At 41.1% G+C, this 24,767-nt stretch overlaps 1 protein-coding gene across 1 annotated transcript in view; it reads right to left on the bottom strand.

Annotated features, from left to right (window-relative positions):
• LOC144353211 (angiotensin-converting enzyme 2-like) overlaps window positions 1-24,767 on the bottom strand; it is a 35,241-nt gene that overhangs the window by 10,068 nt on the left and 406 nt on the right. The window contains exons 2-4 of the mRNA XM_085491918.1: window positions 23,155-23,316; window positions 22,944-23,037; window positions 1,493-1,636 (exon numbers count right to left, since the gene is read on the bottom strand). Of these exons, the coding sequence (XP_085348044.1) occupies window positions 1,493-1,636; window positions 22,944-23,037; window positions 23,155-23,316 (400 nt within the window). The remainder of the gene's footprint in view (window positions 1-1,492; window positions 1,637-22,943; window positions 23,038-23,154; window positions 23,317-24,767) is intronic.

Raw genomic sequence — 24,767 nt, 5'->3', positions numbered from 1 at the left:
CCTGACCCACCGCTACCATGGCAACAGCCAAAATCTGTTTTTTGAATACTTTCGCCAAATTTATTGCCTCCTACCAGTCTTGTAATAGCAGTGCCCAAATGATCATGCCTTTTATTTTTGCTGCGTTGCGCACTGATAAGAGATCACCGGCGCCGACATTGTTACACTGTATCAACGTAATCTCAACGCAACTTTGAACTTTGAATGAAATGTAAATGCTGCCTCCAATCTAGAAAATACTATCGCAAAACGGTTGGAAATAATACATTTAACGGCTGAATACGTCCTAGCAATACAATTAAGTGACTTCTAAAGACTGAATGTTTTTTGCGAACTTCATATACGGTGCCCGGTTTTAGTTAGGATGTTTCTGCTGGCGACGTTGCGACGTTACCCAGTTACAAATAAAGATTACCAACGCCAAATGAACAACATTTTAACCGGTAATGAAGATTCATTCAATTCACGGCTAACAAGTTACATCACAAGCGAAGTTGTAGCGTGCGGCTCAGCGACGACCGCTGTCGACGAAAGTCATCCCGTCAGTGGAGTACCGCAGTAGCATGGCATGTTTGCCAATGGAAAATTCTGTGGAGAAACTTTTAACTTCAACATAAATTTGTGTCAACCCAGGGTCAACCCTTCACCATTGTATTCAAACGAATCACGTGGTGTGCCGTTCTTCTTCAAACCCGACATTCAATCAATAGGGGAGTTTCAGTTAAAAAAAACATCGCAAATCATGCAAATTCAACATTTTCAAACCAGTATACTAAAACAGAAATGCTAAGTAATGCAAAAGAAGGATAGATGTTACTTTTCAGTATACACATCTCTGTTGATACTATCCCTCACATATTCTACCCCCAATTATTCCTGCGTAAAATGGACTAGCCTCTTTCTTGTTGACATTCAGAGTAAATTCACGTGACAGGCTGTTAAAATTGGCTGTTGCATACACTTTCGCCGGTCTGGAAAATGTGTTTAATTAGCTCTCATTCAAGCAACAATGCAGATTTCCCAGTTGGGGTGAAACTATTGGACTCTGCCATTAAAAAATAGGGGTGTTTTGAGAAAAAAACGAATAACCCTGGAGTGCACACAACACACTGAATTTCGGAACAAATCTTGCATTATTTACAGCAGCAGAATACCACAGAAATATCAGACGAAACATGGAAACACTATATATTGTATTTCGGCTTGAACCCTCTCTATTGCAATTCCAGGAATTACACCCATATGTGCACCCATTTTCAACCTTGGTATCACCCAACCCTGAAAACAAATTCTTAATACCACGCTGAAGCGTTTGGTAATAAGTGGGTATAACTGGGTACATTGGGTATAACTTGTGCCAGGAATACCTTATTTGCGCACGTCTCAGTGCCAAAAAAACGAATTTTCAAGTTCGAATATTCGTTTGTTTTTAGGTATCAAATTGCCAATTTAAGGCCTTTCGTATTTGATAACTGCTATTAAAATTACTCACCGTTCATTACTGAAGCTTTGTTTTTCAAATAAACATAGTCAACGTAAAGGGGACGCATTGGTCGACCCACATCATCCCTCCATTTTGTCCACACCCAAAGAAGTTCGTTGTAATTACGTGAGTTTGCCATGATATCAGTCAGATCTAATCGTACAAAACGGAACATAGATGGAAATGTAGACTATAAAAAGTAGTGTTATTTTTGTGTATTGTGTTCGATGCATTTGAATAGTTACAGAAGCGCTATGAAAACAAATGGCGCCCTATATCAGTCGTTAGTGGCGTACTTTTCATTAACTGCCATTTCCGGTGAAAGTGGATCACTGTTGTATGCATCCGCCAACAGATTTTGTATCATTCAACTATAAGTTAATTGGTACATTGGTATTGTTTATTTGAAATTAAACCCTAATATCTGGTTTAGCTATAGAAAGACGTTTTAGTGCTTGCTTCGAATTAATATGTACGATTCATGGGTGGACTATTTGTGCCAACTTACTGTTGCGCCTTGATCAGTATACAAGTCCCTCGTGGAAAATTGAGATGCGTCCGAAGTGAAAAATCTGATGTCTACCTGTACTTTATTTGAAATGTCTATATAAAAAGTGCCTGTGGTGGTTCAAGACAACTGAATTGTATCAGATGAACACTTAGTGAAAGGTTTGGTTCCTGTCTGGGGAAAGCAACCCTCAGCAGAACGAACGTTCGCCGACTCTGAAGTTAGCGGGTTGCCGCGTCGGAAGATTCCAAGATGGCAACACACCAGTGATGTAATTAACCAAGGACTGACAACTCGGCGGCAAATAGGGAGCCAGCAGCAGCGGTGGTCAATCGTATGTATCAATAAAACTTCTGTTCTATGAAGTCACATTGAAGTGCATCGGACATTGCATCCATTGATAGCGGCAGTATGATAACGCCCATATCAATTTTATTCACATACTGATTTAACTTTGGGTGGTCGCTATTCGTTGATTCTGTGAAACCCACGTCATCTATTATGCTCATCGGCAGTGTTGTCGAACTATATATTACAACTTACAAGGAGAAGCTTGATATACATCTGTGACCTTATTATCACGCTGACTACCGTTAAAGAATATTACTGTTAGCAGTTACGGTGTATTGTCACACTATTGTTAAATATTACTGTTAGCAGTTACGGGGTATTGTCACACTACTGTTAAATATTACTGTTAGCAGTTACGGTGTATTGTCACACTACTGTTAAATATTACTGTTACCAGTTACGGTGTATTGTCACACTACTGTTAAATATTACTGTTAGCAGTTACGGTGTATTGTCACACTACTGTTAAATATTACTGTTACCAGTTACGGTGTATTGTCACACTACTGTTAAATATTACTGTTACCAGTTACGGTGTATTGTCACACTATTGTTAAATATTACTGTTAGCAGTTACGGGGTATTGTCACACTACTGTTAAATATTACTGTTAGCAGTTACGGTGTATTGTCACACTACTGTTAAATATTACTGTTACCAGTTACGGTGTATTGTCACACTACTGTTAAATATTACTGTTACCAGTTACGGTGTATTGTCACACTACTGTTAAATATTACTGTTACCAGTTACGGTGTATTGTCACACTATTGTTAAATATTACTGTTAGCAGTTACGGGGTATTGTCACACTACTGTTAAATATTACTGTTAGCAGTTACGGTGTATTGTCACACTACTGTTAAATATTACTGTTACCAGTTACGGTGTATTGTCACACTACTGTTAAATATTACTGTTACCAGTTACGGTGTATTGTCACACTACTGTTAAATATTACTGTTACCAGTTACAGTGTATTGTCACACCATTGTTAAATATTATTGATAGCATTTATGATGTATTATCGTTACACTACTGTTGAACATTACTATAAGTGATTACGGTGCATTGCTTGGCCTTACTTGTGGGGATTGCTGTGCATGATAATTATTGCATTACTGTTAGTACATTATTATTAGAACTTTGTTGGTCAGAGATTGTTACACATTGTAAGGAACTACATAATTGTTAACTTTTACTGTTGACTTACTGATTCACTTTCACTGTAATGATCAGTAATATAGTGTAGTTGTTAGGGATCATTAGTAGGTATCCAGGATTTATTTGTGCACGTGCATTAGTTAGGGAGTTTAATCTTTTGGATATATCAAGTTATGACACTTAATGAGAGGAGTGTAACTTCATTTATTGAGTATTGAATAGAAGTTCATGTTGTCTTTAAACAGATACCTGTGTTAGTGTGTTTGTTGTTCTCCCCTAAGACTCTTACTTGTACTGCGTAGGTATACCAACTACGAATTCCGCGAGCCCAGTGGAAATTGCGTGGTCAACTAGTTCGGAAACTGTATTTATTTTGTGTATGGACTCGTGCCGGGTGAGTCCAGGCTACAAAAATTGGCGCCCAACGTGGGGCTTGGAATTCTGTTTCGCTCTCGTGTGTTGGTATCGTACAAGTGGAAATTAGGGAGAGGGCAACAAGTGTGTACACATTTTGCTCTGTTCCGGGGTTAAAGGCATTTGCGATCTGGCGGTGGACGGTACTGGAGCTGCATGGTGCTTATGTTGGCAGACTTCCTGCAAACCAAGTGCTTCTTTATTTGAAGAAAGCGAATTTCAAGAGTAGCAGTGGTGATTGGTTCAGCATATTAATTAAGGTAGGAACAATTACAGAAATTTGTGTGTGTGAGAGTGAGATTGCTCCTTCACTGTGTGTATGTATAGTATTATGGCTGAGCACGTGGATGATAGCATGCCAGAGATTAGTGGGCCAATGGTCACTCCTACAAGTGGGGCAGTTCCAAAGCGTGCAGAAGGGGTCTGGTCAGAGCCTACTGGGGTTTTTCCCTCAAGAAAAGGTAGAGGGCGTGGTCAGTACTGGGCAACTTTAGATAGATGGGGAACTACTGAGCCCCTGGGGGTCTTGAGAGACGTTCAGCTCCCATCTATGCATCCGGAACATGCAACCCGTGCCGCTGATGAAAGCCACAAAACCGGTTTTGATGTTCGTGTGACACCTAAGACGTATCGCGGTCGTTCTTTTTCTCCATCGAGCAGTTCTAGATCTCGTAGTCGGTCTCGGGAATTGGGCGATAGGCGAAATACTAGTGAGGATGGGTTGAAGGACACTCCTCATATTCCCCAGAACCCATCAGTCATAGGCAGAGAAGCTAATGCGTCATTATACAGGGGAACGCAGAGACCATGCAGTGAGAATGGCAATGAATATTACACTGCCAGGGACAACTTGCATGGCCCAGCAAATTACGGCTATGATCAAAACGTTATGCAATTGCATCCAGGTTGGGCTGCAGGCATGTACCAGTCTCCAAGGTTGGATACATTTTCAGGAGACCCATCTAGAAAAGGGGATGCTGAATTTGAGATATGGAAAGACCATGTGGAGGTCTTGTTGGAATCGGGAACATACCCTCACAGCATACTTCTGCCAGCAGTAAGACGGTCATTGAAGGGGCGTGCAGCATGGAAACTTGAAACACTACCACGTGATGCATCCGTAAAAGAAATCATAAATAAACTTGAGAGCAGTTTTGGGGAGATGGAAAAAGGCCCTGTTTTATTAGAACGCTTTTATCGAGACAGTCGCCAGAAAGAGGGAGAGACTATAGCAGAATTTGCTGACAGACTTGAAAGGAGCATCCATATTGTTAAAAGGCGGGGAGGTATAAAAGAATCAGCAGTTGATGAAGCCCTGAGGACTGTATTCTGGCAAAATATTCGAGAGGACAGAGTTGTTGATATCGCTCGACCAATGAAAGCACTGTGTACTACATTTGAAGAAATGAAGAGGCATGTAATGAGTGCTGAACAGGAGGTGAAAGATAGAACAACAATGAGTAGTACGTATAAAAGGTCAGCCACTGGACGAGCACTAACAGTACTTCCTGATGAAGAGACCAATACTGGACCAGACACAGAGGTAATGAAAATGATGAAACTGTGTGTTGAGGGTATGGTAACAGTTACAGAAACCCTGAAGAAACTGGAACTGGAGAGTCGTCGACAAAACGAACAGATTCAGAAACTAGAACAGACTGGAGCAGGCGTGACCCCAAGTGAGATTGATCACTCACAATCACATGATGATCACAAGACTAGGTCATGGAGATGCTACAATTGTGGACTCGAAGGCCACATCGCACGCGAGTGTTCTGAGCCCAAGAAAGCCCCCATTCGCTGCTACAATTGCAAGGAAGAAGGCCATAAGTCAAATAAATGTCCAAAACCCAAACAAAACACAAAAGAAAGATCTCAGGACCAATCGAGGTCTGCCCAATCAAGAAAGCAAGTCAAGAATGAAAATCGATGTGTCATGGTACAAACGCGCAGAGGACATTTGGTTGGAGATCCAGAAGAAGAGGAAATGTTTGTAGAAGGTATAACTTGCTGTTGTCTGGTCGATACAGGTTCACAGGTTACAACCATTTGCAAGAACTTTTATGATCAGCACTTGTCAAAACTGCCAATCCGGGCCATAGAAGAACAATTAACTGTGACAGGAGCCAATGGACAGCCAGTGCCTTTCCTTGGGTTTATTGAAGTGCGAATGTCATTCCCTAGACATGTCTTTGGAGATACACAAGAAAGTATCATTCCAGCGTTGGTGGTGGGAAATGATGACTATAACAGAGAGGTACCAGTGACGGTGGGAACCAATTTATTGGGTCTATACAAAGCTAAGCCATATACTGGAGGAAAAGGGAAAGCACGTTATATGCGCATTTCAGCCGTGATGCAGAAAGCTTTTCAAAGACTGGATGATCGTGACAAGTTTGTTGGCGTTCGAGGTGACATTGGTAATGTGCATGCTATGACAAAACATCCTGTTCAAATGGAACCACAGCATGCTATGATTATGTGGGGTCGTACTAAAAAGGGTCCGCCTGGTGATCAATTTGTTGTGGCCGTAGAACCTCGTCCAATGAAGACTGGCGGTGTTGTGATTAAACCAACAACAGCAGTGTTGAAGTGTATGCAAGGCAAATCTCGAGTGCCAGTCTGTCTCCATAATACGTCCACGCGACGAATCACAATCAGACCCGGACAGTTGTTAGCAAGGGCATATGCAGTCACATGGATTGGAAAACCTGATGAACTGGATTCAGAATTGCAAAAACAACTACAGAACCAACCACCAGTGACGCTGCGAGCAACCAGAAGGATATCAATCCATCCCGGGATTGAGTTTGATATGTCAGAATCACCCATAACAGAAACACAAATGCAGCAGGTTCATCAGCTACTGGAAAACAAATCATCTGTCTTTTCTAGACATGACAATGATTTGGGACATTGTACAGAAGAACAACATCACATTAGGTTGATGAGCAATGAACCGATCAGAGAGCGACACCGGAGGATTCCACCTGGAATGTATGAGGAAGCTCGACAGGTCTTGCGTGGTATGTTAGAGAGTAATGTGATCAGAGAATCACATAGCCCTTGGGCTGCACCAGTTGTTCTTGTCCGCAAACGTGACAATAAGCTGAGATTGTGCATCGATTATCGAAAGTTAAATGAGAGAACAATCAGAGATTCTTATCCGCTCCCTCGTATCGAAGAGAGTTTGGATGTGCTTCATGGTGCTCGATGGTTTTCATCCATTGACCTAAAGGCGGGGTACTGGCAATTGGATATGGCACCCGAAGATATTGAAAAGACGGCATTTGTAACCCCACTAGGACATTATGAGTGTCTGCGTATGAGTATGGGATTGACTGGTAGCCCTGCCACTTTCCAAAGGTGTATGGAGAAGTGTTTGGGGGACTTAAATTTCAACATTTGTTTGGTATATCTTGACGATATAATTGTGTTTAGCAAGACCTTTGATGAACATCTGAAAAGATTGAAGATGGTACTTGACAGATTGGAAGAGAAGGGGCTTAAGATTAAAGCTAGTAAATGTCAGTTGTTGCAACAACAGGTTAAGTATTTGGGCCATATAGTTTCAGAAGATGGGGTTGGCACAGACCCAGAGAAGACAAGAGCGCTCAAGGAATGGCGAATACCTACAAATATTAGGGAAGTCCGTAGGTTTCTTGGTTTTGCTGGGTATTTTCGACGTTTTGTGAAAGGGTATGCGGGAATTGTCAAACCGCTCACTGACTTAACTGCTGGGTTGCCGACAAGAAGACGAAGGAGTAGTAAGAAAGCCCAGAAGGTTAAGCTGCCGGAATTTGTGTGGACTGAAGCCTGTCAAACAGCTTTTGATACCATAATTGACAAGTTAACTAGTGCCCCAATCCTGGCCTATGCGGATTACACTCAGCCTTTCGAGTTGCATACAGATGCTAGCTTTATAGGGTTGGGGGCTGTATTGTACCAGGGACATGGTAAAGACAAGAAGGTGATCATGTATGCTAGTCGTGCACTATCCCGCAGTGAGCAAAATTATCCTGCTCATAAGCTTGAATTTTTGGCCTTAAAATGGGCAGTTACTCAAAAGATGCACGATTATTTGTATGGGAATGAGTTTGTTGTATTAACAGACAACAACCCCCTTACATATGTAAACACCACTGCCAAATTGGACGCCACTGGACATAGGTGGTTGGCTGCTTTGAGTGCATATAATTTCAAGTTGGTTTATAGATCTGGTAAAAAGAACGGAGATGCTGATGGCCTCTCAAGGATGCCTCACGCTGTTGACCAGGGTATTATTGAAGAGACTAGAGGGGAAGTACAGATGTCAGCTGGGGACATGCAGGCATTTTGCCAAGCTCACAAAGTTGCTGGTAATCCATGGGTTGAGGCTATGAGCCACGCCATAACTGCTGTGCCTGAATGTCTGGATGAACCTCCAATATGGCCTGAGAAGCATGCATTGCCTCCAGTGACTATGCAGGAATGGAAATTCTTGCAGGAACGCGATCCTGAGATAGAAAGATTAAGGTGGTATGCAAAACAAAATGAAGCACCGCGCCCGGAAACCACCAAACATGAGACACCGTCTGTCAGAAAAGGACTGCGGGAATGGAAACGTCTATGTTTTCGATGGAACGTATTGCATCGTACCAGACTAGATAAAGATGGTAACACTTATTACCAACTGGTTGTACCTTCGGAATACCGTGGTGTAGCATTAAAGGGAACACATGATGATGTTGGCCACCTAGGTAAAGACAGGGTGTTGGAATTATTGCAATCAAGGTTTTATTGGCCAGATATGTATCGTGATGTGCAACAAAAGATAGAAACCTGTCCAAGATGTAATGCACGAAAACTACACACTGAACAACAAGTCAAAGCCCCGTTAGTAAATATCAAAACCACACAACCACTGGAGTTGGTATGTATTGATTATCTTTCCATAGAAGACTATAAGAAAGGTGGTGCTAATAGTGTTCTTGTTATAACAGATCACTTTACCCGATATGCTGTTGCTATTGTGACTACTTCTCAGAAGGCCAAACAGACAGCTGATCATTTGTTAAATCACTTTCTAGTTCATTATGGCTTTCCGGAAAAGTTGCATTCAGATCAGGGCAGGGAGTTTGAATCTAAATTAATCAAGCGTCTATGTCAACATGTTGGTGTACAGAAAACGAGAAGCTCTCCCTACCACCCACAGGGCAACGGGAAATGTGAACGGTTTAATCGCACCTTGTTAGACATGTTGGGCACTCTTCCTCCAGAGAAGAAGGCTGATTGGAAGAAGTATGTCGCACCACTTGTACATGCGTACAATTGCACTGAGAATAGTAGCACTGGGTATACTCCTTATTTCCTTATGTATGGAAGGCAACCAAGGTTACCAATTGACATTTACTTAGGTTTACAACCAGAAAAAACAATTACAAGTAGCTACAGTGAATACGCTGACAAATTGAGGGAAAGATTAGCCACAGCATATGAGTTAGCTAGCGCTAAGTCCACACAAAAGGCTGCACAGAACAAGAAAAGATATGATCGCGGAGCTAAGGATGCTGTCCTTAGACCTGGTGACAGAGTGTTGGTTAAGAATGTTAGTGTGCGTGGAAAACATAAAATCGCGGATCGCTGGGATCCTCAACCTTACCGGGTAGAGAGGAGACTCAATCCCGATGTTCCTGTATATGTGGTTGTATCAGAAGGACGTGGCGGGAGGAGGACACTTCACCGCAACTTATTGTTGCCATGTAGTACACTGCCAATTCCATATCTGGCCCATCAAAGAGAAATTCCTCGGGTACAACATCCACAAAGGGCAACAATGCCAGACACTGTTGATATGGTTGAGGATGACTCGCATTCAGTCTCTGACTCTGATGAAGAAGATGATGGGATATTTGTTGCAGAACCGGTCGTACATGGAACTCATCCTGTGACGGTAACCCATTCTGAATCTCTACAGGTGGAAGACGTATTGAGTATAGAATCTTCTGAAAAAGCCCACGGAAGCAAGAATTCATTATTGGAAATTTCTAGTCCTATTATAGATGACTCGTCTGACGTTCCTTCTAGGGGGGAAACCTTGAGTCTTGATTCCCCCTTGGCCATAGATGAGTCAGTGTCTCCAAATCAGCAGGAGGACACTGAAGCATCAGAAGGAGATGTATCTGCCAGTAATGTAGGTGACAAAGAAACAGTTGATGGAAGTGAACGGTCAGCTAACACACCAGAAAACTTCAGTAGAAATCCGGAAGTGAATGAGGATGAAATTACAGAAGAAAACCTGATAGAAAGTGATCAGAGTAGTAATGAAGCAATTTGCGAAGAAACTGATATGCCAAGAAGATCAACACGAACTCGGAGACCCCCACTCCGTTATGGGTATGATCAATACTGTTTTGCGAAGAAGGTTTCACTGAATAGAGACCAGGAGATATCAAGTGCGATCATAACCTTAATCAGGAATAAGAATGAAGAGAAAATGAACAAGATTAGCTGCAATGCATAACTCGTGCAGCTCACCAATTACCTTCTATACTGTATCCAGATGAAATCGGAAATGGTACCAGGGATTGCGCAACACTGATTAGAAGCACATTGCTTATCTTGTGGAAGTGAATATTTGTACCTTCTTTCCAGTGTTGAATTGGTTACAGATGACTAGAATATATGATCTTGTTTTTCAATAAACTATATATGACTAAGTATTTAGGGTACAAAACACCTGTCTCAACCTTGACAGACATATGTTATGAAATGGGATTTGAATGAATTTGTTGAAGGATTGTATGTTGGGTTGTATGAATATAATCAGTGGAGTGTATCAGTATACGATAGGTGTGTGAGAGAGTACTAACGGGGACAGTTGTCGTTCCCTTCTTTTCTTCTTATTGTTGCAGGAGATGCTACATGAGCTGCCTTGTTGTGAACTCATACTGGACAAGACCGTCTACTGTAACTTGGCATCTATGTGGCAACAGTCGCTGGCATCCCGCTTTGGTGCAAGTGGTGTGGCTGCTGGGTCAGAGCTTAATGTGACACAATATTTCATGTGAACTGGAACTGTGAGGTACTTGGTTTACCCCACAGCGAAGGTGACGCATGTAAGGGTGGTACTGTTTTGATGAACTATTTGTATTGTTATCCAATGGTCACACATTTGTATGTGGTGTTACGGCTGAGGCAGCCTTCTCTGTGCCAGGGGAAAGATGTAGACTATAAAAAGTAGTGTTATTTTTGTGTATTGTGTTCGATGCATTTGAATAGTTACAGAAGCGCTATGAAAACAAATGGCGCCCTATATCAGTCGTTAGTGGCGTACTTTTCATTAACTGCCATTTCCGGTGAAAGTGGATCACTGTTGTATGCATCCGCCAACAGATTTTGTATCATTCAACTATAAGTTAATTGGTACATTGGTATTGTTTATTTGAAATTAAACCCTAATATCTGGTTTAGCTATAGAAAGACGTTTTAGTGCTTGCTTCGAATTAATATGTACGATTCATGGGTGGACTATTTGTGCCAACTTACTGTTGCGCCTTGATCAGTATACAAGTCCCTCGTGGAAAATTGAGATGCGTCCGAAGTGAAAAATCTGATGTCTACCTGTACTTTATTTGAAATGTCTATATAAAAAGTGCCTGTGGTGGTTCAAGACAACTGAATTGTATCAGATGAACACTTAGTGAAAGGTTTGGTTCCTGTCTGGGGAAAGCAACCCTCAGCAGAACGAACGTTCGCCGACTCTGAAGTTAGCGGGTTGCCGCGTCGGAAGATTCCAAGATGGCAACACACCAGTGATGTAATTAACCAAGGACTGACAACTCGGCGGCAAATAGGGAGCCAGCAGCAGCGGTGGTCAATCGTATGTATCAATAAAACTTCTGTTCTATGAAGTCACATTGAAGTGCATCGGACATTGCATCCATTGATAGCGGCAGTATGATAACGCCCATATCAATTTTATTCACATACTGATTTAACTTTGGGTGGTCGCTATTCGTTGATTCTGTGAAACCCACGTCATCTATTATGCTCATCGGCAGTGTTGTCGAACTATATATTACAACTTACAAGGAGAAGCTTGATATACATCTGTGACCTTATTATCACGCTGACTACCGTTAAAGAATATTACTGTTAGCAGTTACGGTGTATTGTCACACTATTGTTAAATATTACTGTTAGCAGTTACGGGGTATTGTCACACTACTGTTAAATATTACTGTTAGCAGTTACGGTGTATTGTCACACTACTGTTAAATATTACTGTTACCAGTTACGGTGTATTGTCACACTACTGTTAAATATTACTGTTAGCAGTTACGGTGTATTGTCACACTACTGTTAAATATTACTGTTACCAGTTACGGTGTATTGTCACACTACTGTTAAATATTACTGTTACCAGTTACGGTGTATTGTCACACTATTGTTAAATATTACTGTTAGCAGTTACGGGGTATTGTCACACTACTGTTAAATATTACTGTTAGCAGTTACGGTGTATTGTCACACTACTGTTAAATATTACTGTTACCAGTTACGGTGTATTGTCACACTACTGTTAAATATTACTGTTACCAGTTACGGTGTATTGTCACACTACTGTTAAATATTACTGTTACCAGTTACGGTGTATTGTCACACTATTGTTAAATATTACTGTTAGCAGTTACGGGGTATTGTCACACTACTGTTAAATATTACTGTTAGCAGTTACGGTGTATTGTCACACTACTGTTAAATATTACTGTTACCAGTTACGGTGTATTGTCACACTACTGTTAAATATTACTGTTACCAGTTACGGTGTATTGTCACACTACTGTTAAATATTACTGTTACCAGTTACAGTGTATTGTCACACCATTGTTAAATATTATTGATAGCATTTATGATGTATTATCGTTACACTACTGTTGAACATTACTATAAGTGATTACGGTGCATTGCTTGGCCTTACTTGTGGGGATTGCTGTGCATGATAATTATTGCATTACTGTTAGTACATTATTATTAGAACTTTGTTGGTCAGAGATTGTTACACATTGTAAGGAACTACATAATTGTTAACTTTTACTGTTGACTTACTGATTCACTTTCACTGTAATGATCAGTAATATAGTGTAGTTGTTAGGGATCATTAGTAGGTATCCAGGATTTATTTGTGCACGTGCATTAGTTAGGGAGTTTAATCTTTTGGATATATCAAGTTATGACACTTAATGAGAGGAGTGTAACTTCATTTATTGAGTATTGAATAGAAGTTCATGTTGTCTTTAAACAGATACCTGTGTTAGTGTGTTTGTTGTTCTCCCCTAAGACTCTTACTTGTACTGCGTAGGTATACCAACTACGAATTCCGCGAGCCCAGTGGAAATTGCGTGGTCAACTAGTTCGGAAACTGTATTTATTTTGTGTATGGACTCGTGCCGGGTGAGTCCAGGCTACAAAAATTGGCGCCCAACGTGGGGCTTGGAATTCTGTTTCGCTCTCGTGTGTTGGTATCGTACAAGTGGAAATTAGGGAGAGGGCAACAAGTGTGTACACATTTTGCTCTGTTCCGGGGTTAAAGGCATTTGCGATCTGGCGGTGGACGGTACTGGAGCTGCATGGTGCTTATGTTGGCAGACTTCCTGCAAACCAAGTGCTTCTTTATTTGAAGAAAGCGAATTTCAAGAGTAGCAGTGGTGATTGGTTCAGCATATTAATTAAGGTAGGAACAATTACAGAAATTTGTGTGTGTGAGAGTGAGATTGCTCCTTCACTGTGTGTATGTATAGTATTATGGCTGAGCACGTGGATGATAGCATGCCAGAGATTAGTGGGCCAATGGTCACTCCTACAAGTGGGGCAGTTCCAAAGCGTGCAGAAGGGGTCTGGTCAGAGCCTACTGGGGTTTTTCCCTCAAGAAAAGGTAGAGGGCGTGGTCAGTACTGGGCAACTTTAGATAGATGGGGAACTACTGAGCCCCTGGGGGTCTTGAGAGACGTTCAGCTCCCATCTATGCATCCGGAACATGCAACCCGTGCCGCTGATGAAAGCCACAAAACCGGTTTTGATGTTCGTGTGACACCTAAGACGTATCGCGGTCGTTCTTTTTCTCCATCGAGCAGTTCTAGATCTCGTAGTCGGTCTCGGGAATTGGGCGATAGGCGAAATACTAGTGAGGATGGGTTGAAGGACACTCCTCATATTCCCCAGAACCCATCAGTCATAGGCAGAGAAGCTAATGCGTCATTATACAGGGGAACGCAGAGACCATGCAGTGAGAATGGCAATGAATATTACACTGCCAGGGACAACTTGCATGGCCCAGCAAATTACGGCTATGATCAAAACGTTATGCAATTGCATCCAGGTTGGGCTGCAGGCATGTACCAGTCTCCAAGGTTGGATACATTTTCAGGAGACCCATCTAGAAAAGGGGATGCTGAATTTGAGATATGGAAAGACCATGTGGAGGTCTTGTTGGAATCGGGAACATACCCTCACAGCATACTTCTGCCAGCAGTAAGACGGTCATTGAAGGGGCGTGCAGCATGGAAACTTGAAACACTACCACGTGATGCATCCGTAAAAGAAATCATAAATAAACTTGAGAGCAGTTTTGGGGAGATGGAAAAAGGCCCTGTTTTATTAGAACGCTTTTATCGAGACAGTCGCCAGAAAGAGGGAGAGACTATAGCAGAATTTGCTGACAGACTTGAAAGGAGCATCCATATTGTTAAAAGGCGGGGAGGTATAAAAGAATCAGCAGTTGATGAAGCCCTGAGGACTGTATTCTGGCAAAATATTCGAGAGGACAGAGTTGTTGATATCGCTCGACCAATGAAAGCACTGTGTACTACATTTGAAGAAATGAAGAGGCATGTAATGAGTGCTGAACAGGAGGTGAAAGATAGAACAACAATGAGTAGTACGTATAAAAGGTCAGCCACTGGACGAGCACTAACAGTACTTCCTGATGAAGAGACCAATACTGGACCAGACACAGAGGTAATGAAAATGATGAAACTGTGTGTTGAGGGTATGGTAACAGTTACAGAAACCCTGAAGAAACTGGAACTGGAGAGTCGTCGACAAAACGAACAGATTCAGAAACTAGAACAGACTGGAGCAGGCGTGACCCCAAGTGAGATTGATCACTCACAATCACATGATGATCACAAGACTAGGTCATGGAGATGCTACAATTGTGGACTCGAAGGCCACATCGCACGCGAGTGTTCTGAGCCCAAGAAAGCCCCCATTCGCTGCTACAATTGCAAGGAAGAAGGCCATAAGTCAAATAAATGTCCAAAACCCAAACAAAACACAAAAGAAAGATCTCAGGACCAATCGAGGTCTGCCCAATCAAGAAAGCAAGTCAAGAATGAAAATCGATGTGTCATGGTACAAACGCGCAGAGGACATTTGGTTGGAGATCCAGAAGAAGAGGAAATGTTTGTAGAAGGTATAACTTGCTGTTGTCTGGTCGATACAGGTTCACAGGTTACAACCATTTGCAAGAACTTTTATGATCAGCACTTGTCAAAACTGCCAATCCGGGCCATAGAAGAACAATTAACTGTGACAGGAGCCAATGGACAGCCAGTGCCTTTCCTTGGGTTTATTGAAGTGCGAATGTCATTCCCTAGACATGTCTTTGGAGATACACAAGAAAGTATCATTCCAGCGTTGGTGGTGGGAAATGATGACTATAACAGAGAGGTACCAGTGACGGTGGGAACCAATTTATTGGGTCTATACAAAGCTAAGCCATATACTGGAGGAAAAGGGAAAGCACGTTATATGCGCATTTCAGCCGTGATGCAGAAAGCTTTTCAAAGACTGGATGATCGTGACAAGTTTGTTGGCGTTCGAGGTGACATTGGTAATGTGCATGCTATGACAAAACATCCTGTTCAAATGGAACCACAGCATGCTATGATTATGTGGGGTCGTACTAAAAAGGGTCCGCCTGGTGATCAATTTGTTGTGGCCGTAGAACCTCGTCCAATGAAGACTGGCGGTGTTGTGATTAAACCAACAACAGCAGTGTTGAAGTGTATGCAAGGCAAATCTCGAGTGCCAGTCTGTCTCCATAATACGTCCACGCGACGAATCACAATCAGACCCGGACAGTTGTTAGCAAGGGCATATGCAGTCACATGGATTGGAAAACCTGATGAACTGGATTCAGAATTGCAAAAACAACTACAGAACCAACCACCAGTGACGCTGCGAGCAACCAGAAGGATATCAATCCATCCCGGGATTGAGTTTGATATGTCAGAATCACCCATAACAGAAACACAAATGCAGCAGGTTCATCAGCTACTGGAAAACAAATCATCTGTCTTTTCTAGACATGACAATGATTTGGGACATTGTACAGAAGAACAACATCACATTAGGTTGATGAGCAATGAACCGATCAGAGAGCGACACCGGAGGATTCCACCTGGAATGTATGAGGAAGCTCGACAGGTCTTGCGTGGTATGTTAGAGAGTAATGTGATCAGAGAATCACATAGCCCTTGGGCTGCACCAGTTGTTCTTGTCCGCAAACGTGACAATAAGCTGAGATTGTGCATCGATTATCGAAAGTTAAATGAGAGAACAATCAGAGATTCTTATCCGCTCCCTCGTATCGAAGAGAGTTTGGATGTGCTTCATGGTGCTCGATGGTTTTCATCCATTGACCTAAAGGCGGGGTACTGGCAATTGGATATGGCACCCGAAGATATTGAAAAGACGGCATTTGTAACCCCACTAGGACATTATGAGTGTCTGCGTATGAGTATGGGATTGACTGGTAGCCCTGCCACTTTCCAAAGGTGTATGGAGAAGTGTTTGGGGGACTTAAATTTCAACATTTGTTTGGTATATCTTGACGATATAATTGTGTTTAGCAAGACCTTTGATGAACATCTGAAAAGATTGAAGATGGTACTTGACAGATTGGAAGAGAAGGGGCTTAAGATTAAAGCTAGTAAATGTCAGTTGTTGCAACAACAGGTTAAGTATTTGGGCCATATAGTTTCAGAAGATGGGGTTGGCACAGACCCAGAGAAGACAAGAGCGCTCAAGGAATGGCGAATACCTACAAATATTAGGGAAGTCCGTAGGTTTCTTGGTTTTGCTGGGTATTTTCGACGTTTTGTGAAAGGGTATGCGGGAATTGTCAAACCGCTCACTGACTTAACTGCTGGGTTGCCGACAAGAAGACGAAGGAGTAGTAAGAAAGCCCAGAAGGTTAAGCTGCCGGAATTTGTGTGGACTGAAGCCTGTCAAACAGCTTTTGATACCATAATTGACAAGTTAACTAGTGCCCCAATCCTGGCCTATGCGGATTACACTCAGCCTTTCGAGTTGCATACAGATGCTAGCTTTATAGGGTTGGGGGCTGTATTGTACCAGGGACATGGTAAAGACAAGAAGGTGATCATGTATGCTAGTCGTGCACTATCCCGCAGTGAGCAAAATTATCCTGCTCATAAGCTTGAATTTTTGGCCTTAAAATGGGCAGTTACTCAAAAGATGCACGATTATTTGTATGGGAATGAGTTTGTTGTATTAACAGACAACAACCCCCTTACATATGTAAACACCACTGCCAAATTGGACGCCACTGGACATAGGTGGTTGGCTGCTTTGAGTGCATATAATTTCAAGTTGGTTTATAGATCTGGTAAAAAGAACGGAGATGCTGATGGCCTCTCAAGGATGCCTCACGCTGTTGACCAGGGTATTATTGAAGAGACTAGAGGGGAAGTACAGATGTCAGCTGGGGACATGCAGGCATTTTGCCAAGCTCACAAAGTTGCTGGTAATCCATGGGTTGAGGCTATGAGCCACGCCATAACTGCTGTGCCTGAATGTCTGGATGAACCTCCAATATGGCCTGAGAAGCATGCATTGCCTCCAGTGACTATGCAGGAATGGAAATTCTTGCAGGAACGCGATCCTGAGATAGAAAGATTAAGGTGGTATGCAAAACAAAATGAAGCACCGCGCCCGGAAACCACCAAACATGAGACACCGTCTGTCAGAAAAGGACTGCGGGAATGGAAACGTCTATGTTTTCGATGGAACGTATTGCATCGTACCAGACTAGATAAAGATGGTAACACTTATTACCAACTGGTTGTACCTTCGGAATACCGTGGTGTAGCATTAAAGGGAACACATGATGATGTTGGCCACCTAGGTAAAGACAGGGTGTTGGAATTATTGCAATCAAGGTTTTATTGGCCAGATATGTATCGTGATGTGCAACAAAAGATAGAAACCTGTCCAAGATGTAATGCACGAAAACTACACACTGAACAACAAGTCAAAGCCCCGTTAGTAAATATCAAAACCACACAACCACTGGAGTTGGTATGTATTGATTATCTTTCCATAGAAGACTATAAGAAAGGTGGTGCTAATAGTGTTCTTGTTATAACAGATCACTTTACCCGATATGCTGTTGCTATTGTGACTACTTCTCAGAAGGCCAAACAGACAGCTGATCATTTGTTAAATCACTTTCTAGTTCATTATGGCTTTCCGGAAAAGTTGCATTCAGATCAGGGCAGGGAGTTTGAATCTAAATTAATCAAGCGTCTATGTCAACATGTTGGTGTACAGAAAACGAGAAGCTCTCCCTACCACCCACAGGGCAACGGGAAATGTGAACGGTTTAATCGCACCTTGTTAGACATGTTGGGCACTCTTCCTCCAGAGAAGAAGGCTGATTGGAAGAAGTATGTCGCACCACTTGTACATGCGTACAATTGCACTGAGAATAGTAGCACTGGGTATACTCCTTATTTCCTTATGTATGGAAGGCAACCAAGGTTACCAATTGACATTTACTTAGGTTTACAACCAGAAAAAACAATTACAAGTAGCTACAGTGAATACGCTGACAAATTGAGGGAAAGATTAGCCACAGCATATGAGTTAGCTAGCGCTAAGTCCACACAAAAGGCTGCACAGAACAAGAAAAGATATGATCGCGGAGCTAAGGATGCTGTCCTTAGACCTGGTGACAGAGTGTTGGTTAAGAATGTTAGTGTGCGTGGAAAACATAAAATCGCGGATCGCTGGGATCCTCAACCTTACCGGGTAGAGAGGAGACTCAATCCCGATGTTCCTGTATATGTGGTTGTATCAGAAGGACGTGGCGGGAGGAGGACACTTCACCGCAACTTATTGTTGCCATGTAGTACACTGCCAATTCCATATCTGGCCCATCAAAGAGAAATTCCTCGGGTACAACATCCACAAAGGGCAACAATGCCAGACACTGTTGATATGGTTGAGGATGACTCGCATTCAGTCTCTGACTCTGATGAAGAAGATGATGGGATATTTGTTGCAGAACCGGTCGTACATGGAACTCATCCTGTGACGGTAACCCATTCTGAATCTCTACAGGTGGAAGACGTATTGAGTATAGAATCTTCTGAAAAAGCCCACGGAAGCAAGAATTCATTATTGGAAATTTCTAGTCCTATTATAGATGACTCGTCTGACGTTCCTTCTAGGGGGGAAACCTTGAGTCTTGATTCCCCCTTGGCCATAGATGAGTCAGTGTCTCCAAATCAGCAGGAGGACACTGAAGCATCAGAAGGAGATGTATCTGCCAGTAATGTAGGTGACAAAGAAACAGTTGATGGAAGTGAACGGTCAGCTAACACACCAGAAAACTTCAGTAGAAATCCGGAAGTGAATGAGGATGAAATTACAGAAGAAAACCTGATAGAAAGTGATCAGAGTAGTAATGAAGCAATTTGCGAAGAAACTGATATGCCAAGAAGATCAACACGAACTCGGAGACCCCCACTCCGTTATGGGTATGATCAATACTGTTTTGCGAAGAAGGTTTCACTGAATAGAGACCAGGAGATATCAAGTGCGATCATAACCTTAATCAGGAATAAGAATGAAGAGAAAATGAACAAGATTAGCTGCAATGCATAACTCGTGCAGCTCACCAATTACCTTCTATACTGTATCCAGATGAAATCGGAAATGGTACCAGGGATTGCGCAACACTGATTAGAAGCACATTGCTTATCTTGTGGAAGTGAATATTTGTACCTTCTTTCCAGTGTTGAATTGGTTACAGATGACTAGAATATATGATCTTGTTTTTCAATAAACTATATATGACTAAGTATTTAGGGTACAAAACACCTGTCTCAACCTTGACAGACATATGTTATGAAATGGGATTTGAATGAATTTGTTGAAGGATTGTATGTTGGGTTGTATGAATATAATCAGTGGAGTGTATCAGTATACGATAGGTGTGTGAGAGAGTACTAACGGGGACAGTTGTCGTTCCCTTCTTTTCTTCTTATTGTTGCAGGAGATGCTACATGAGCTGCCTTGTTGTGAACTCATACTGGACAAGACCGTCTACTGTAACTTGGCATCTATGTGGCAACAGTCGCTGGCATCCCGCTTTGGTGCAAGTGGTGTGGCTGCTGGGTCAGAGCTTAATGTGACACAATATTTCATGTGAACTGGAACTGTGAGGTACTTGGTTTACCCCACAGCGAAGGTGACGCATGTAAGGGTGGTACTGTTTTGATGAACTATTTGTATTGTTATCCAATGGTCACACATTTGTATGTGGTGTTACGGCTGAGGCAGCCTTCTCTGTGCCAGGGGAAAGATGTAGACTATAAAAAGTAGTGTTATTTTTGTGTATTGTGTTCGATGCATTTGAATAGTTACAGAAGCGCTATGAAAACAAATGGCGCCCTATATCAGTCGTTAGTGGCGTACTTTTCATTAACTGCCATTTCCGGTGAAAGTGGATCACTGTTGTATGCATCCGCCAACAGATTTTGTATCATTCAACTATAAGTTAATTGGTACATTGGTATTGTTTATTTGAAATTAAACCCTAATATCTGGTTTAGCTATAGAAAGACGTTTTAGTGCTTGCTTCGAATTAATATGTACGATTCATGGGTGGACTATTTGTGCCAACTTACTGTTGCGCCTTGATCAGTATACAAGTCCCTCGTGGAAAATTGAGATGCGTCCGAAGTGAAAAATCTGATGTCTACCTGTACTTTATTTGAAATGTCTATATAAAAAGTGCCTGTGGTGGTTCAAGACAACTGAATTGTATCAGATGAACACTTAGTGAAAGGTTTGGTTCCTGTCTGGGGAAAGCAACCCTCAGCAGAACGAACGTTCGCCGACTCTGAAGTTAGCGGGTTGCCGCGTCGGAAGATTCCAAGATGGCAACACACCAGTGATGTAATTAACCAAGGACTGACAACTCGGCGGCAAATAGGGAGCCAGCAGCAGCGGTGGTCAATCGTATGTATCAATAAAACTTCTGTTCTATGAAGTCACATTGAAGTGCATCGGACATTGCATCCATTGATAGCGGCAGTATGATAACGCCCATATCAATTTTATTCACATACTGATTTAACTTTGGGTGGTCGCTATTCGTTGATTCTGTGAAACCCACGTCATCTATTATGCTCATCGGCAGTGTTGTCGAACTATATATTACAACTTACAAGGAGAAGCTTGATATACATCTGTGACCTTATTATCACGCTGACTACCGTTAAAGAATATTACTGTTAGCAGTTACGGTGTATTGTCACACTATTGTTAAATATTACTGTTAGCAGTTACGGGGTATTGTCACACTACTGTTAAATATTACTGTTAGCAGTTACGGTGTATTGTCACACTACTGTTAAATATTACTGTTACCAGTTACGGTGTATTGTCACACTACTGTTAAATATTACTGTTAGCAGTTACGGTGTATTGTCACACTACTGTTAAATATTACTGTTACCAGTTACGGTGTATTGTCACACTACTGTTAAATATTACTGTTACCAGTTACGGTGTATTGTCACACTATTGTTAAATATTACTGTTAGCAGTTACGGGGTATTGTCACACTACTGTTAAATATTACTGTTAGCAGTTACGGTGTATTGTCACACTACTGTTAAATATTACTGTTACCAGTTACGGTGTATTGTCACACTACTGTTAAATATTACTGTTACCAGTTACGGTGTATTGTCACACTACTGTTAAATATTACTGTTACCAGTTACGGTGTATTGTCACACTATTGTTAAATATTACTGTTAGCAGTTACGGGGTATTGTCACACTACTGTTAAATATTACTGTTAGCAGTTACGGTGTATTGTCACACTACTGTTAAATATTACTGTTACCAGTTACGGTGTATTGTCACACTACTGTTAAATATTACTGTTACCAGTTACGGTGTATTGTCACACTACTGTTAAATATTACTGTTACCAGTTACAGTGTATTGTCACACCATTGTTAAATATTATTGATAGCATTTATGATGTATTATCGTTACACTACTGTTGAACATTACTATAAGTGATTACGGTGCATTGCTTGGCCTTACTTGTGGGGATTGCTGTGCATGATAATTATTGCATTACTGTTAGTACATTATTATTAGAACTTTGTTGGTCAGAGATTGTTACACATTGTAAGGAACTACATAATTGTTAACTTTTACTGTTGACTTACTGATTCACTTTCACTGTAATGATCAGTAATATAGTGTAGTTGTTAGGGATCATTAGTAGGTATCCAGGATTTATTTGTGCACGTGCATTAGTTAGGGAGTTTAATCTTTTGGATATATCAAGTTATGACACTTAATGAGAGGAGTGTAACTTCATTTATTGAGTATTGAATAGAAGTTCATGTTGTCTTTAAACAGATACCTGTGTTAGTGTGTTTGTTGTTCTCCCCTAAGACTCTTACTTGTACTGCGTAGGTATACCAACTACGAATTCCGCGAGCCCAGTGGAAATTGCGTGGTCAACTAGTTCGGAAACTGTATTTATTTTGTGTATGGACTCGTGCCGGGTGAGTCCAGGCTACAGAAACTAAAACGTAAACACGTAAAAGTAATATATGCAACCCAAATAACCCAGTAGTACATGGTTCGTCAAACTAAAAACAACAAAACAATAACTTATACAAAATATGTTTTTCCTTACATGGGTCTTGTGCATAGCATTCGGTGCTGTCTTCCGGTTTACATACTTCTCCGGTAGCGTACAATAAACTCATGTTATTAAGAACACCTTGTAACTAAGACAAAATAAGAAGGATTTCCCATATGCTACTATTTACAACAATTTAACGTATTTGTTTCGACCTGTAACCTGAGACGTATGATTTCCAATGCCATGCTCGTTGTTTACTTACGTGTGCGAAGTCATCATCATCTAGTATAGCATCCCCGATGTCAGTGATAAATTCTAGTTCCCGAGCAACGAGCTCCGTATAATCATTAAGATATGGTGTGAACTTATTTGCTTCTTCTGCTGCTACTGCAGCAAATTCGGCATACTCCTCACCCTCAACTTCCTGAAAATTAAAATACGCGTCCAAGATCCTTTCAATGAGAAACAATTAAGCAATGTGTGTGCTTGAGCACTTTCATTATAAGTACAGGCAAATTACGAACTTATAAATCGCAAAAAAAACATGATTCACACTCAAGACGCTGTAAGCAGACACATTTTCGAGCTCAAAAATTACGGTCCAAATGCCTCGTAATAAATGCAGTCTAAGCGACTAGATTACAGGTGTATGCTGAATTTCTGACGTCACGGACATACATATAAAGCCACGCATTCATAGTCAGTTTGACCTACAGAGTTAAGATTGCTCCCAAAAGCATGCTCACCAACAGTTACAAATATCTAAATGTAAATAATAAAAGTACAGACAAATAACGAACATATAATTTACTACACGCGACATTGATATATCGATATGTAAGTTGCATATTATAATTACGATAACAATATTCAGGTAGACGATAATTTGTTTCGACGAATATATTATTATTAATATGTACTGTCTTTGTACGTTGACCTTTATGATATATCCTGAACTTCTACCCGGTGCGATAGAGTAAAGATAATTCTTCCATCCACACAAATATATGTATCGATTAGAACGGTAGCAACAATGCTATGTGACGAGACACGGCATATCGGTACATGGACACGTTGCAACAATACAGAGAGTATATCCTTCAACTTTTATCACATCTATACCTATAATCATTAAAGTCAACATACTACCAGTAACATATGTCGAACAGTGACCTACACTCCGCCAATGAAATTGTCCATTGCGCCAAACCAACAGAGCAAAGTAACTCTATTCTATGCTGTTTGCGATTGCCGAATAAAAGACGATTTGTCATTTCGTTTTTATTTTGCAGAGATAATTTTTGAATTGAACAACTGTTTTTGTTTTTGTTTTTGTTTTTTTTAAAAAAACACGTAGCAAGATATAAATAAGACTGTTCCATTATCTTTATTAAAAATTATAATTTGTCCTTTAACATCTCGATTGAAATGATGAACGATGTTAAATTAATTCTACACTGCCTCTATTACCGTAAAACCATTTATTTTCACTGTTTTGATGTTTCGAGCAATTTCACTAGGTTGTTAAGTTTAGGGACCTGGCAGTTCTATTAATATTCTACATGTTCACACTGGCATGTATTTAATTTGGCAAATTTAATTATTAGCAAAAATTGTGAAATTAAATACAAGTGAATAATTACTATAGTTACAGTATCTGGGCACAACTCTTGACATGGAGATGGACTTCTAACAATTACAATGTGTGTGGATTTCTATAATTTGCTTGATTATGACGTCACTCGTCAGGTCAATGCGAATCAAATCAACAGCTCAAAGTTTATTCTATCAATTGCCGTGGTATCACATAGTATGACCTATCACCAATATGCAAATGAGATCAAATAGACTTTTCTATGTTTTTGGTTTTTTTGA

Source organism: Saccoglossus kowalevskii, chromosome 17, assembly GCF_978046115.1.
Source record: "Saccoglossus kowalevskii chromosome 17, keSacKowa6.1, whole genome shotgun sequence".
Taxonomy (NCBI): Eukaryota; Metazoa; Hemichordata; class Enteropneusta; family Harrimaniidae; genus Saccoglossus; species Saccoglossus kowalevskii.
Note: the sequence above shows the minus strand (reverse complement) of the source record. Positions and strands in the feature narration are given on the sequence as shown.